Raw genomic sequence first — 16,518 nt, 5'->3', positions numbered from 1 at the left:
ATATGATCTCATATTTAGATTTTAGAAGGGTAGAAAATTATTTGTATTTTGGACCAAGGGATTAATTTTGTTTCATTTTTATTTGCAGTGTAAAGTTGTATATATGCTATGTGTAGATCAAGAACATTTATCAAAGAGACCTGCAAAAAAAAAAAAAAGAGCCAGAACAGCCACATCCAGTAAAAAAAATGAGACAAATTCCTCTGAAGCAAATACTTCTGGATACAGTAGACTGTCTAACACTGAGTGAAGTCCATATCACCTGCTTCAACATGTTCCTTCCTGGGAGAAGACAAGAAGACTAAAGAGACAAATGTTCATGTGTGAAAATATTTAGGAATGTGAATCAAACCCAGTATCCACACACACATGCAAAATACCAAAATAATATTATTTATATGTTAATTACATTGCAACATTGCAAACAACAATACATTCAGAGAAGAACTTAACTTGAAGCATAAAGAAAACAAAGGGAACAATAGCCTAAAATCTTCAATTTGTTAATATTTTAATTTTATATATGCATTTTGCATCAACATTTTTTAAATCAGTTTATTTGTTTATTTGAGATTGTTGCCTGCAACATTGTCAATGAACAAAAATCTAAGATGCGTTTGTGAGTGGAATTTCAAAAATGTGCTTTGCGTGAGAAAGCAGGATTATTATTTTTTTTATTTTTTTATTTAGTTGAGTTAGTTTTGCAATAAACACAGTGTGATTCACAGCAGTCGAGGTCTTGCAGTTCTCTGAGTACACTTCTCTAAGCGCTTCACTGACTTATCTCTAAGCTATCTCGTGCGTATCACATGCATGCCAGCAAACCACTGAGGATGCTCCACAGTCCTGATGAGTCACAGCAGCGGAGCCCAGACGCTGTGAATCTGTCTATCAGGAGAGATGGGGGGGGGGTGCACGTACAGTGTGAGGGGCAATTACATTTGGTTTGCAAATGAATTATTCATTTCACAATTTTACATACTTATTCAAAATTTTCAATTTTTTACTGCAATGTTTGATTCACACATAAGAAACTCATTTCACCTGTCATATTTATTCTTCATAGGTATAAACAGGCATTTAAATATGTGTGGGGGATTTTGAAAGGTTTCAGATGTACACTTTCATTATCATTTTAGACTCAGTCCAGCATCAGAGGTGGAGTAAGTCTAAAATAAGCAAGCTACACAGATATTGGAAATCAGAATCAGAATCAGAATGAGCTTTATTGCCAGGTATGTTCACACATACGAGGAATTTGTTCTCGAGACAGAAGCTCCACAGTACAACAGAATGACAGCGACAGAACATAAAACACATAATAAAAGAATAAAAAAATACAAATAAGTAGGTAAGGAATGACAATGTACAAATTGACAATTGTAGGCAGGTATATTACAAGAAGCAGTTATGTATGTACAGGTATATTATGTGCAAAAATTAAGTGTACACCAAATATGTGTGTTATATAAATAAGTGTATGTGTATATAAATATAAAGTGTAGTGTGTTCCACAGTTATTATCAATTGTTCATTAGATGGATTGCCTGAGGGAAGAAACTGTTCCTGTGTCTGGTCGTTCTGGTGTTCAGAGCTCTGTAGTGTCGACCAGATGGCAACAGTTCAAAGAGGAAGTGTGCTGGATGTGAGGGGTCCAGAGTGATTTTGCCAGCCCTTTTGCTCACTCTGGATAAGTACTAGGCCTGTCACTTTTAGTTCGTAAATCGATTGCACAATCGATCGGACCAACCAAAAAAAGTTTCGAAAATGAAAATAGGGAATCGATTTTAACCAAATATGTACACTATTAATTTTAAAAGAATTAAACAATTAAAAAATATATATGTAACAAAACTCACAAACAAGCAGAAAAAGAAAATAAAGAATTCCAAAAGTGCAGTATGAAAATACCAGCAATTTTACGCGCCTATAAGACCCAGTGACGTCGAAAGCGACCTCGTATGCTGCGTTCACACCAAACGCGAATAGAGCGCCTGGCGGGAATGATTTCAATGTTAAGTCAATGTAAAGATGCATTTACGCGCGTCTGGAGGTCTCGCTGTGATGTAGACGCGAATTCGCCTCATTCACTCATCTACAGGAGATTCTGAGTTATGAAAAGGACCACTGCAAGCTGACAGACCTTGCGCAGCTGTACCCGTGTGTCCCTGGGACATCAGTGCAGTCGGAGCATGTCTTCTCAACAGCTGGACATACAGTGAATAAAAAAACGCTCTGTTCTGGACTCCGAAATGTTTATCGACTTGTTTTCATGTCCAATAAATCTGTAATGGCCCTAGCCTTTTGATGCATTTCCTTATGCTTGCCTAGTCCCGCCTAGCCTAAGTGTCGGTTACGTTCAATAAAAAAAAACACACAGGGCCTGTTCTCAAGTCCATTTAAAGTTAAAATTTTTTGAACAGTTGTTTGAAATGGATTGAATCATTATTTAAAATAATCTTGGAGATTTTTGAATTGCCTAAATCATAAATGCAGCCGGGTTGAAGCCTGCAGTGATGTTTTTCTTTTGTTATGACAGCCGTCCCCTCTGCATATATATTTTGTCGAGAATGTTGCACTCCTGTTGCTTTTCTGCACGAAACTTCATGCCAATAAATAAGAAATATTGCTGACTTGTGCGTTTCCGTTGCATTCGTCCGTTATTTTACGTTGAAAAAGGAAAAGTTTTTTTTTAGACATGGAAAATTGATTTTAAGCAGACTCGTCTCTGTCCTGAATGAGGCCGATGAGTGTGATGTTGTCTGCAAACTTCAGGAGCTTGACAGAGGGGTCCTTAGATGTGCAATCGTTAGTGTACAGGGAGAAGAGCAGTGGGGAGAGGACACAGCCCTGGGGAGCTCCGGTGCTGATTGTACGGGTGCTGGATGTGTATTTTCCCAGCCTCACTAGCTGCTGTCTGTCCGTCAGGAAGCTTTGATCCACTGACAGACGGAGGTGGGTACGGAGAGCTGAGTTAGTTTGGGCAGGAGGAGGTTTGGGATGACAGTGTTAAAAGCCGAGCTGAAGTCCACAAACAGGATCCTCATATAAGTCACCGGTCTATCTTGGTGTTGCAGAACATAATGCAGTCCAATGTTAACTGCATCGTCCACAAAACAATCCAAATGTAACACACGGGGCACAACATACCCTCACTGTTTACAACTAGCCTACATGATGCTTTTTTTAGTTTTTTGGCAGCCTCTGAGTCTGCTCTCATAAGAATTGCCAACTCTTTCTTGCTACGCGCTGGAGAACACGTAGAGAAAGCACGTAACTAAACAGATAGAGATACAGTTCTTGATCAAGTTCTGGGATAATGTCCCATGTTAACTAGGAGCGTTTAAACACACTTTTTGTTTGTGTTGAGTGAACTGTTGACATGCTTGCTGCAAATCTGGATTTACTGTAGACGAAAGTGTATTTCTATGGACATAGCTTTATTTCATCGATGTGGATCACAAGGCTTAGCTATATGAGTTGTTTTTAAGTTATATTGTATTTTAACTCTGTAAGCTTTGTAAAAGTGTACCGTGGTCTAAAAATGTATGCAGGGACCTTTTGACATACTTATTGAAAATATAATAACATTGATATCTGAAAGACCAATGGAAAGACTGGTATTTTTATGTACTGATGTTCACCAAGATAGAGAGAAAAAACAATGCCCCACAGTTTATTTACTGTGATTTGTTCAGGAAAACACAGAAAAGACAGAAGAAGAGGAGAGAGATAAAGAGGAGGAGGATGGAGGAAAATTCACAATCCAGAGGATCAAAACCCACCGATTCGGATGTAGTCACTGATAACACCTTTTCAGAGTGATAACATCCCACATCTGGTGATTACAATCTTGTTAAACAGAGTAGTATGTGATCTGAAACCACAGTGTGAGTATTTAATAGCTCCGATTAATCTTTGATAAATATTGAAACCTGAAAAGAAACCACAGGGAATACAAGTTGCTTGCATTTTCTTTTTTCATTGGAGTAACTTGAAGTTCAGTTATAGTGATAAACAGAGAGCAGCTCATTTTTTATAACACTCTTTTTAGATTATCACCTCTTCTAATATGCAACAATTTATCCAGCACTTAAAAACTATATGAGGATCATAAAAAGTAGAGTCAATCAGATGTATCAGAATCAAAGACGAGGCGAGTGATTCAGTTCTGACTCAAGGATTAAAGCTGAAATGATTTAAGATGTGTTTCTTAAATGTTACCGAGAGTTTAGCTGATTTTCAATTGCTCAAATAATCCTTAGAAGGTTAAACAGATATATACTGTACACCCAAAATGAAGTGAAATTATTGGCCAGGGGCGAGTACCCTCGTCAGGACAATCTTAACTGAGTGACAATAAAATGTCTTAAAAAATGCAAATATTTGGGAGAATAACTTGGCTTTATAAACCTGCTGCTGTCTTGTGTCATTAATGTGAAATAAAGAACAGATGACAATTTAAAAAAATGAAACTTAACTTCATTGACTTAATGTTTATACATTACAGTAGGCTGTTTCATACCTGAATTGTATTTATTTGTGCTTTTGCATGTAATTTGTTCATTTGATCTGGTTTTATTACTGAGTGTTTATTTGTCTTTTTAACTTTATTTATTTTTCTAAAATCTAATGTTCATTGGCTTACCTTACATCTCAAAGATTTTAAATGTTTTAGAGAAGTATGTGTCACAGAGAGTCTTTGCTATCAAAACATTCTGACAAATAAATAGCTTACTTTTTATGAAAATGTGTTTTGTCTTTATCACTGATGACAGTGTTAAAGAATGAAAACACTGATAATTCTACAATTGATAATTTCTTTATTAAATCATCATTTTTTATCATCAGTACTCCTAGAGGCCCATTAATCATGTGTATGTCTCATATTTAGATTTCTTCTAACAAATAATGTATTTAATGTTTTCAGACAGATTTAGATCAGTTTTTCAGGAGCGAGTTAAAAAGGTTGAAAAAGACAATGGCGCCATCTAGATTTGAAAAGGCCAGACTCACACCCAACATCACTGGACCCTTACTGGATCCTCTTCAGTTTACCTACAGAGCAAACCTGTCTGTGGATGCAGTCAACATGGGACTGCATTACATCCTACAACACCTCAAGAAAACCTGGAGCTCAATACACTCAAAACAGTGAGGATGATCATGGATAGTGGAGTCATCCAGGGTCCTGGGCACCACCATCTCTCAGGACCTGAAGTGGGACACTCACATAGACTCTATTGTGAAAAAAGACCCAGCAAAGGCTGTATTTCTCCACCAGCTGAGAAAGTTCAGCCTGCCACAGGAACTGCTGAAACAGTTCTACTCCGCCGTCATTGAGTTTGTCCTGTGTTCATCTAGAACTGTTTGGTTTGTTTCAGCTATCAAATCAGACATCAAGAGACTACAACGGACAGTGAGGACTGCTTAGAGGATTATCGGTGCACCTCTGCCCAACCTACCTCCAAGATCTTAACATCTCAGGGCTAAGAAAATCACTCTGTTAGCCCACTCTCTCTTTGAACTGTTTCTTCAGAGCACTGAGCACCAGAACATTTTTTAACAACTCATAACACACCTCAGCGCTGCACATCTGTAAATAACTCATCCTTCATCTGTAAATAACACATATGCACATTCATGGACATGAACAAGCGTAAATTGTGCATTTAGTGCCACTAACTGGACTGTGTGAAGCATTGATTGGGAATAAAAATGTAAAAATAAAAAAAAATGATACTAGCCTATTCTGTTGAACAATCCTATTTAACTATTTAGCCTAGGGTCACATTAAATAGATAGATACATTTACACTTCGTCATGTAAATTACTACGAGCTTCATTATCTTCACACTTGACGAAAGTAGGGTAATAATTCACAATTCAAACTCTGAGTCGAATTGATTATGTAACCATTTTTGATTCACTGAAATGAACCGACTCTTATAACTCATTAGTTCGTGAATCGGACACTGATCGAGCTCAATGCATTTCTAAATTGTCAGATTTATGGGGGTTGAGGGTGCCCCCATCCAAACGCTAAAGTGATTTTTGGAGGGTTTTGTCGTGAAGATCTGGCAACCCTGCGCGACATGTATCTTTCGGTGACCAGTTCTGCGCAGCTGTGGTTTATCTCTAACCAGCCTATTTTTAAATGTCAAAATAATTAATTGATAAACTGTTTCCTAAGAAAACCTGTTTATTCGGCGTAGGGAAGCCTTTCCTCCATTGACATTAATTCAGAAAACGGCTTTGGTCTTCTTCCATGCGTCCAGCCCATAGACTGTAGGCTATAAAACTGTATACATCCAAAGCAGCAGAGGCAACATTGTTTCGCTTTTTTGGCTAAATGTTCCAGAGAGTCACGCTTCATCACAGCTGACCAGAACTCGTTCAAAGACGGTTTTGTAAGCGTATTCAACACCCCCGAAAAGGCATTGTATGTGTGTCTACTGTTCGTTATGAAAAATATTTTATGAAATTCGCTGAGTATGTGCAATGGTATATTGTAATGGAAATTTCATTCAGTTGTTATGGTGGAGAACCCTGCAGAATGAAGGAAGAAGATGCAGAGAAACAAACAGGTTTGTGTGTTCCTTCCTTTTCCTTAATGACTGATGAGGAACATTAAGATTAAACTGACACATATACAGTCAAACCGAAAATTATTCAGACACCATGCGGATATTCTTTGATATTTTTTTTTCTTTTATAGTAGGTGCAGGACTCTATAGTTCATTTATGTAAGTGAGGATAACAGAAGAAAGTAAACTGTGACATATTATAGCAAAAATTCTTCATACTGTGGACTACCAGAAAAACGTATAACATGTTTGGACCAAAAATTAGATTTGACACTTTGAGCTGACCATGTTTTGTTACATATCTTTCCAAATTATTTGACATTATCAAGATTAATTTGTTTTAACACAGTTTAACACTTGAGTTTCTGCCATATTACACTTTTTCTAAACTATAGCAAATAAACTTTGATAATGTGAGAAATGTTGAAGGTGTCTGAATAAATGTTGGTTTAGTAGACAAATTTTTCGTACTAAGTTAAGAGTTAACTTGTATTTTGTTTTGTTTCTGATTTGTCATTCTTTATTTGAAGTATGGAAAATTGATATGTTGATTTTAGATTTGATGGGATTGAAGGACTACAAGGAGCATCAGTTTGAAAATCATCATCATTTTAAAAATGAAGATGAATATGCAGTCATTTCACAGACTGAACAGAATTTCACACAAGAACAAGCTGGAAAAACTGGAGCCAAAGGATCTTTCGCATGCACTCAGTTTGGAAAGGGTTCATTTATCAAAGAAGAACCAAATGTGCACATGAGCATTCAACAAACAGGTTGGTTTTTTTCTTCAGTCTCTATAATGACTGCTGAAGAACATTAAGATGAAAATTGATATATATATATATATATATATATATATATATATATATATATATATATATATACAGGGGCGACGTTAGGGGTGGGCTAAGGGGGCCGGAGCCCCGAATGTTTTCAGTAAAGCCCCGAATGTTTTTATTACCACCATGCCATCAATGAGTTTTCGTGCCCAATAAAGTAATTTATATTAGAATTTAAATAAATAAATAAATATCTCTCGACTCTCACTCCACAGTGTCTGTAAATTTACCCAAGTAAGTTATGCGTTGTCATTCACACCCAACGAAAACCGCCCACTGAGTCTAGTGCTTATGACTGACATGTAAACTGGCCAACCATCGATGAGCGTCTGTAAGATCCAGCCAATGAAATGAGATCTTTTTGAGGCAGGCGGTTTGACGGCGTGTAGTATTTTATTAGATCAATTTATTTGAATTAAAATGTATATTTAAAAAAAAATCATCTTCTTCTTCTTCAAAAAAGGAAGTAAAACCCCCCAGCCAAAACACTTATAAGCCAAGATACAACAGCTTCAGGTATCTGTAACTTTTAATATATTTCTTTGTCCGTTTTAAATTGTGTCTCATTTAAAGTTACATTTTGAACATCTAACAGTTAACGGTTGTGCAGCACAGTCTTTAGGACACACACACACACACACACACACACACACACACACACACACACACTGCTCTGACTCTGACTCAAATGATACGCGAACCCGATACTAACTCCCGAACTGTTTAAAATGATTCACGATCCTCAAACTGATTCAAATGATTTGCGATCCCCAAACTGACTCAAATGATTCGCGATCCCGCTACGAACTCCCGAACTGCTTCAAATGATTTGCGATCCCAAAACTGACTCAAGTGATTCGCGATTCCGCTACGAACTCCCGAACTGACTCAAATGATTCGAGATCCCGCTACTAACTCCCGAACTGACTCAAATGATTCGCGATCCCCAAATTGACTCAAATGATTCGCGATCCCGCTACGAACTCCCGAACTGAGTCAAATGATTCGCGATCCCCAAATTGACTCAAATGATTCGCGATACCGCTACGAACTCCCGAACTGCTTCAAATGATTTGCGATCCCCAAATTGACTCAAATGATTCGCGATCCCGCTTCGAACTCCCGAACTGACTCAAATGATTCGCGAACCCGCTACGAACTCCCGAACTGACTCAAATGATTTGCGATCCCAATACACATGCTATAAAAGTGTGCACATCCAGAGAAATAAACAGCAGATGTTCATGTTAACAACTTCTTTAACTTGAGCAAACGCTGCTAATACATATACATTTGTTAATAAAGTAAATAAAACGAAAACATGAATGTTTTAATGCCACTGAATAAAAATAAACGATCCACTCGAAAGTGTCTGCTCATCATGACAGGACCTGGATCAGTGAGCTGCGTCTCTACGGCCGATGACGTCACTTCCATGGAGGCATGTTGTACACGCCCCCGTCCATTGACTCCGCCCCCGCGTCAAAACAGTGCCACAAAGAGAGACGTGCAGAAAAGTGAAGCGCAAAGGAAAAATGGCATCGCAAGCTCAAACTAGACTGACACGCAAAATAAAAGCAGTGTTGCAAATAAATTAATAGATATGACCATGGAAAATATGTATTGCAAAATCATTGCTTTCGCGCTGTTTCATTTGTTTTGCATGTTTGTTTGCATAAAGCAAATGTATTTTCCTCAATACTTTAAATAAAATGTTTTAGTTTTTTTATATATATAGTTTTTGTATATTTTGAACAAGGTAAATCTTTCTGATTTATTAAAATAAAAAAGTCACATAAAAGGATTTTTCTATATATATATATATATATATATATATATATACTATATAGTCAAACCAAAATTTATTCAGACACCTTCAACGTTTCTCACGTTATCACAGTTTATTTGTAATACTTTAGAAAATGGTAATTAAATATGATAAGAAATCAGAATGAATCTTGATTAATGTCAGATAACTTTGATAGAAAGGTATGTAACAAAACATGGTCAGCTCAAAGTGTCAAATAAAAATTCTGGTCCATTTTTTATACATTTTACTGGGAGTCCACTGTATAAAGAATTTTTGGGTATAATATTTAGATTCTAATTTAGAGTATAATATTTATCCAAAGCGACTCCCAAATTATGACAATAGAAGCAATAAAAATAAACAAAAGAGCAATGATATATAAGTGATATAACAAGTCTCAGTTAGCTTAACGCAGTACACATAGCAATGGCTCTTTAAATAATATAATAAATGAAAAGAAAACATAGAATACAAAAAGATTAGAAAGCTAGTTAGTTTTTTTTTTGGAAAACAAGCAGCAAGTTAATAGAGTGCAAGTCTAAAAGTTGTTGTTTCTTTGTTTTGTTTTTAAGAATAGAATTAGAATAGAGAGTGCTAGAGTCAAAGGGTCAAATAAAGATGGAAGAGATGTGTTTTTAGTCAATTCTTGAAGATGCTCAGATTGAGTTGGGAAGGTCATTTCACCATTTAATGCAAAAGTCTGTAAAAGTGACTTTGTGCTTCTTTGGGATGGCACAATCAAGCGACGTTCACTTGCAGAACACAAGCTTCTAGAGGGCACATAATTGTCAAGTAATGAATTTAGGTAAAGGGGTGCAGAGCTAGTAGTGGTTTTGTAGACAAACATCAATGCCTTGAATTTTATGCGAGCAGCTATTGGAAGCCAGTGCAAATTGATAAACAGAGGTGTGACGTGTATTCTTTCCAGCTCATTTAAAAAAATGAAACTTGCTGCCGCATTCTGGATAAATTGTAAAGGTTTAATAGAAATGGCTGGAAGATCTGCCAATAGATCATTGCAATAGTCCAGCCTGGACAGAAAAAGAGTTTGAACATGGAGTTGTACAGCATGTTCAGAAAGAAAGAGCCTGATATACTTGATCTTGTATAAAGCAAATCTGCTGGACCGGGCATTTTTAGCAGTGTGATCTGAGAAAATCAGTTGATCATCTATCATAACTCCAAGGTTTAGGTTATGGTTGAGTTATGGTTGTTGTGCCTAACTGGATGGTGAAATTGTGATGAAATGATAGGTTTGCTGGAACCACAAGCAGTTCTGTCTTGGCAAGGTTGAGTTGAATGTGGTGGTCCTTCATCCAGCAAGAAATGTCTGTTAGACGAGCTGAGATGCGAATAGCTACCGTCGGATCATCAGGATGGAATGAGAGGTAGAGTTGAGTGTCATCAGCATAGCAGTGGTATGAAAAGCCATGTTTCTGAGTGACAGAACCGAATGATGCCATGTAGACAGAGAAGAGAAGTGGTCCAAGAACTGAGCCCTGAGGCACCCCAGTAGTTAGATGTTGCAACTTAGAAACCTCACCTCTGCAAGATACTTTGAAGGACCTATTTGATAGGTAAGACTCAAACCACTGGAGTCTGGTTCCTGAGATGACCTTCGCAAGCAAGATAAGTGTTTTCTGCTCTTGCTAGTCTTAGGGCTTCAACAACTGAAAGCAAGGCAGTCTTGGTTGAATGTCTGCTTCTGAAGCCAGACGAGTTGCTGTTAAGCAGGTTGTTCTGTGTGAAAAAGGCAGAGACTTGTTTGAACACCGCTTGTTCAAGTGTTTTTGCAATGAAAGCAAGAAGGGAAACGGGTCTGTAGTTCTCTAAAAGAGATGGGTTTAGGGTGGGTTTCTTAAGAAGCGGGGTTATACAAGCCTGTCTAAATGTTGAGGGAAAAACACGAGTGTAGAGGAATATGTTAATGATGTGAGTAAGTGCGGGTACAACTGCAGGAGTAATGGCTTGAAGGAGATGAGATGGAATAGGATACCTCCTCATTTTCCAGTCAAACTGGGGAAGTGGGAAAATGAGAAATTTTTAGAGAGTGCTGCAGGTGTAGCAGTGTCCTCTGATTTGATCCAGGTCTCTGTCAGGGTCATGAGATTTAGCTTTGAATGACTAATGATAGAAGTAATGAAATCGGCTCCGTTTACAGCAGACTTGCAATTCCAGAGATCTATCTGGTGTCTGAATCATTTTTGGTTTGACTGTGTGTAGATAGATAGATAGATAGATAGATAGATAGCAGAGATGCTCACAAGTCTCTGAGCTAGAGTCCAAGTCAAGTCTCAAGTCTCTGAGCTAGAGTCCAAGTCAAGTCTCAAGTCTCTGAGCTAGAGTCCAAGTCAAGTCTCAAGTCTCTGAGCTAGAGTCCAAGTCAAGTCTCAAGTCTCTTTATTATATTAAGTCTCTGGTTATAATAAATGTTGCATCACGTACAGCGACCCATCCAAGCTGCTTAGAACACTGCATAGCTATATATAAGGAATTCAAAGCATGTAATATGTAATTATGACAACTCTATTTATTAGCATACAATATCAACTTTGATTTTGGTATATAATCAGTGTAAACAGGCTATTGCAACATGACAAAAACACCAAGAATGCTTTACTTTTAAGTTAATATCTGTATTTTGCATTTATGGATTCAGTAATGGCCTTCTGTCTGTCCTGGCTGTATAGCTGCACACCTCTTGTCTGGCTTAAGAATGAACAAAGCTACGCTGACTTATGTTATTCATACAATACCTACTCACAAATATACATCAAAAACAAAGCCGGCTGCTATGAATATCTGTGCAAAACAGCTTTTACAACAAACACTTCAACACAAGAACATTGTTATCACACAAGAACATTTTGATAGAGAACCAAAAATATTTAAAGTAGATAAAATTAGAATAAATAAAATGGAAATGTCTACATACTATTACTACTGTAAACTTTGCAAATAGGACATCAGCCCCTTCAAGTCAATGAACAATAACAAAGTGGGCTGCAATGAATATCTGTGCAAAACGTCATGGCTCGGCTCCTACCCAATGACAGAGGCACGCAGGTTTTTTTCCACTGGAGTACTCACGTGAAGGATGCGTGCACAACTAATAACTAATATCATCACGCTATAAAGGGTTGGCCTGCGCTGGGTGCGCCCCTCCCCCTATAACTGTTCTGTCTCGCGGAGGAGCTCATTTGTGTGCATCTGTGTGAAACACGCGCTCTGAAACACGCATAGAAAAAAAAGAGACAGAAAGAACGGCTCCCCTCCAGCCGTGACTCGGCTCCCATCGTTCATGTTTATGAGCCGTTCAAAAGAATCGGTTCGTTCGCGAACGTCACAACTCTAACAGCGAGCTCATCTGACGTTTACTAAAAATTAACATTGTTCACGAGTCCCGGAGCTCGAGTCCGAGTCGAGTCTGAAGTCTTTCGAGGACGAGTCTCAAGTCGAGTCTGAAGTCACTGTTTGTGCGACTTAAGTCGCACTCGAGTCCGAGTCTCAAACTCGAGTCCCCATCTCTGATAGATAGATAGATAGATAGATAGATAGATAGATAGATAGATAGATAGATAGATAGATAGATAGATAGATAGATAGATAGATAGTACTAAAGATTTGTAAAGTTTTGTACTAAAGGATAATTTATTTATATTTTATGTTTCTAATCTATCCTTGTTTACAGTATGGATTAATAATATGCTGATTTTTAGATTTGATGGGACTGGAGGAAGACAAGAAGCATCAGTTTGAAAAACCTCATCATTTTAAAAAGGAAGATGGAAATGCAGTCATTTCACAGACTGAACAGAATTTCACACAAAAACAATCTGAAAAGACTGGAGCCAAAGGATCATTCACATGCACCCTGTGTGGGAAGAATTTCGGTCGGAAATCAAAGTTGAACAGACACATGACAGTTCACACTGGAGAGAAGCCGTTTACATGCACTCAGTGTTGGAAACGTTTCGGTGAGAAATCAAAGTTGAATAGACACATGACAGTTCACACTGAAGAGAAGCCGTTTACATGCACTCAGTGTGGAAAAAGTTTCCGTCAGAAATCAAACCATAACAGACACATGAGATATCACACTGGAGAGAAGCCATATACATGCACTCAGTCTGGAAAGGGTTCCTTTGTCAAAGAAGAACCAAATGTTCACATGAGAATTCAACAGACAGGTTGGTGTTTTCCTTCATTCTCTATAAAGACTGCTAAAGAACATTAAAGGGTAAGTTCACCCAAAAATGAAAATTAGCCTGTGTTTTACTCACCCTCGAAGGAGCCTATGTGTATGTGACTTTCTTCTTTCAGATGAATCCAATCTAAGTTATATTAAAAATGGTGCTGGGCCCTCCAAGCCTTTCAATGGTAAGTACATACTTTTTTTCACATCTTCTGAAACTGTTGACAAATAACACCTGCTTACCCCATTGAAAGGCTTGGAGGGGCCAGGGAATTTTTTAATATAACTCCAATTGGATTCATCTGAAAGAAGAAAGTTACATACATCAAGGATGCTTTGAGGGTGAGTAAAACAGACTAATTTTGATTTTTGGGTGAACTAACCCTTTAAGATGAAAACTGACACATATACACAAATATAAATAAAGAGAGAGAGAGAGAGAGATTTTATGTTTCTAATCTGTCCTTGCATAATTTAAGTATTGGAAATTAATTGATTTTTAGATTCAGTGGGACTGAACGAAGACAAGCAACATCAGTTTGAAAAACCTAATCATTTAAAAAATGAAGATGGAAATGCATTTATTTCACAGACTGAACCGAATTTTAAACAAAAACAAGCTGGAAAAACTGGAGCCAAAGGATCTTTCACATGCACTCAGTGTGGGAAGAGTTTCAGCCGTCCATCAAATCTTAAGAGACACATGACAGTTCACACTGGAGAGAGACCTTTCACATGCACTCAGTGTGGGAAGAGTTTTGATGACAAATCAGAGTTTAATGGACACATGAGATCTCACACTGGAGAGAGGCCTTATAAATGCACAGAGTGTGGAAAAGGTTTCATTCAGAAATCAAACCGTAACAGACACATGAAAGTTCACACTGGACTGAAGCCTTATACTTGCTCTCAGTGTGAAAAGGTTTTCTTTGACAAAGAAGAACTAAATGTGCACATGAGAATTCACACTGGAGAACGTCTGTTCACATGCACTCAGTGTGGAAAGAGTTTCGGTCAGAAATCAAAGTTTAAGAGACACATAAGATATCACACTGGAGAGAGGCATTACACATGCACTCAGTGTGGAAAGAGTTTCTTTGCCAAAGGAGAACTAAATGTGCACATGAGAATTCACACTGGAGAAAGACCGTTCACATGCACTCTGTGTGGGAAGACTTTCAGTCGTACATCCAACCTTAAGAGACACGTGAGATTTCACACTGGAGAGAGGCCTTTTACATGCACTCAGTGTGGGAAGAGTTTCTTTGTCAAACAAGAACTTGATGTGCACATGAGAATTCACACTGGAGAAAGACCGTTCACATGCAATCTGTGTGCACTCAGTTTTAAATCTAAACACGTCCTGAAAAAACATCAGCTCTCTCACTCTGGAGTGAGATCATTCAGCTGTGATCAGTGTGATAAAACATTTGTGTTTGCATCTTACTTAAAGGAACATATTAAACTTCATGCAGGTGTAAAGCGTCACTTTTGCACTTTTTGTGAGAAGAGCTTTACACAACCGTACAGTTTACAAGTTCATCAGAGCATTCACACTGGTGTGAGACCTCATGTGTGCTTGGACTGTGGAAAGACCTTTCTTACATCTAGTGACTTAAAAAAACACCAGAGGATTCACACTGGAGAGAAACCATACAAGTGTTCACACTGTGACAAGAGATTCACTGATTCATCAACCCAGAAAACCCATGAGAGAATACACACTGGAGAAAAGCCGTACCAGTGCTCTTCATGTGGGAAGGATTTCACTCGCTCATTTACTCTAATTAAACATAAGATAAAGCATTGCCCACAGTTGTCTAAGTCACATTCAGATCCATCACTGTGAAAAAATGTAATCCAAGTTTGAAGATTTGAGAAATACAAACCAATAAAAAAAAATTTTTTACCAAAAAATGGTACCAGATGTTTTTCTATTTATATTTCAAAAGTGATTCTTCTTATATGGACTGAGTAGATCAAATTGCAGTGAGTCGTCTCTGGCAATTCAGCATTGTTTGACAGATACTGTCTAGTAGCAGTTCAAATATAAGCTTTAAGATTACACATGGTCATACATTATATGTTGACAAGCGGTTTGGTGGAATTGTAATAAAAGTTAAAACTGTTGTGTTTTTAATTTGATTTTCCATATTGAAGTTATAACAATAATTTGTCAGTGCCACAGATGTTCCTCGATGTCACTGTTTTAATTTCAACCTGCTGATTCGTGATTCATGAAATTAGTCATTACAGATCAATTTTCACGTTTGCATATGCTACTATTTTCTAAACATAAGTTCAGAAATAACAGCATGAATTATATTACAAACATTAAAATAGCTGGAAATTTGTTTTAATAAAGTTATTTATTCTAGAGGGTCATTGATAAAATTAGTTAAGTTTCAATATTTAACAAAAGACATTTTGGCAAGGCCATAGTATGAGTTTTTTTTAAACTAGTGTGTTGCTGTAAAATAATGTCTTGTTGTTGTTGTTGTTTTAGGAGTTTATTTATTGTCATTATTTTGTGCACAAACAAATTATGCATCGAAAGCATGCAGAATCACATTTTAAACAAATATTTTTATTTTTTTGCATTTAATAAAATAGACTGCACATTTTAATAGTAAGAGACATAAAAAGGAACAAAACATGACTTAAAACTTCAAGGGGAAATCAAAAAGGAAATCAAGGGGTTACTCTTACAGAAGAACCACATGCAATTACATATTTAATCACATGCATCATGTTCTACTGTTTGAAATACAATATTAATAAAACTAGAACTGCACTAGACACTTTTTCAGTTCAAATTTGTATACAATATGAGAGAAGATGAAACCTGCACATGCAGTGTCTGTGGAACTAACTTTTACTGCTCAGTGATTAAGTAAAAAAAAAAATGTTTTTCTTTTCTTTTTGATGTTTTTCTGTGTCTCATCAGAATAATTCTTTATACTTAATATGAAGTGAACATTTGCAGTATTAGAGATTTGACTGTAGATGACGGCATTTCTGTCATTTCAATGTTTCATTAAGAATCGGCTCCTGGACAGAAACCTGTGCGCCATTAGATGGACC

The 16,518-nt window shown here is 37.2% G+C and overlaps 1 protein-coding gene across 5 annotated transcripts; it reads left to right on the top strand.

Moving 5' to 3' along the window:
- The first annotated feature begins 6,118 nt into the window (after positions 1-6,118).
- LOC127985464 (oocyte zinc finger protein XlCOF6) lies at positions 6,119-15,345 on the top strand. 5 transcript variants are annotated; one of them, XM_052587470.1, is made up of 5 exons: positions 6,120-6,410; positions 6,532-6,587; positions 7,145-7,363; positions 12,959-13,429; positions 13,938-15,345. In XM_052587470.1, exons 2-5 carry the CDS (start codon positions 6,557-6,559, stop codon positions 15,281-15,283), a joined length of 2,067 nt encoding a protein of 688 aa, XP_052443430.1. In that variant the 5' UTR covers positions 6,120-6,410; positions 6,532-6,556; the 3' UTR covers positions 15,284-15,345. The 5 variants fall into 5 exon arrangements, with proteins under 5 accessions (XP_052443431.1, XP_052443430.1, XP_052443429.1 ...); XM_052587469.1 differs by having other exon boundaries at positions 6,120-6,442; XM_052587468.1 differs by having other exon boundaries at positions 6,120-6,446.
- The last annotated feature ends 1,173 nt before the right edge of the window (positions 15,346-16,518 follow it).

Source organism: Carassius gibelio, chromosome B21 (genome assembly GCF_023724105.1).
Source record: "Carassius gibelio isolate Cgi1373 ecotype wild population from Czech Republic chromosome B21, carGib1.2-hapl.c, whole genome shotgun sequence".
NCBI lineage: Eukaryota > Metazoa > Chordata > Actinopteri > Cypriniformes > Cyprinidae > Carassius > Carassius gibelio.
Note: the sequence above shows the minus strand (reverse complement) of the source record. Positions and strands in the feature narration are given on the sequence as shown.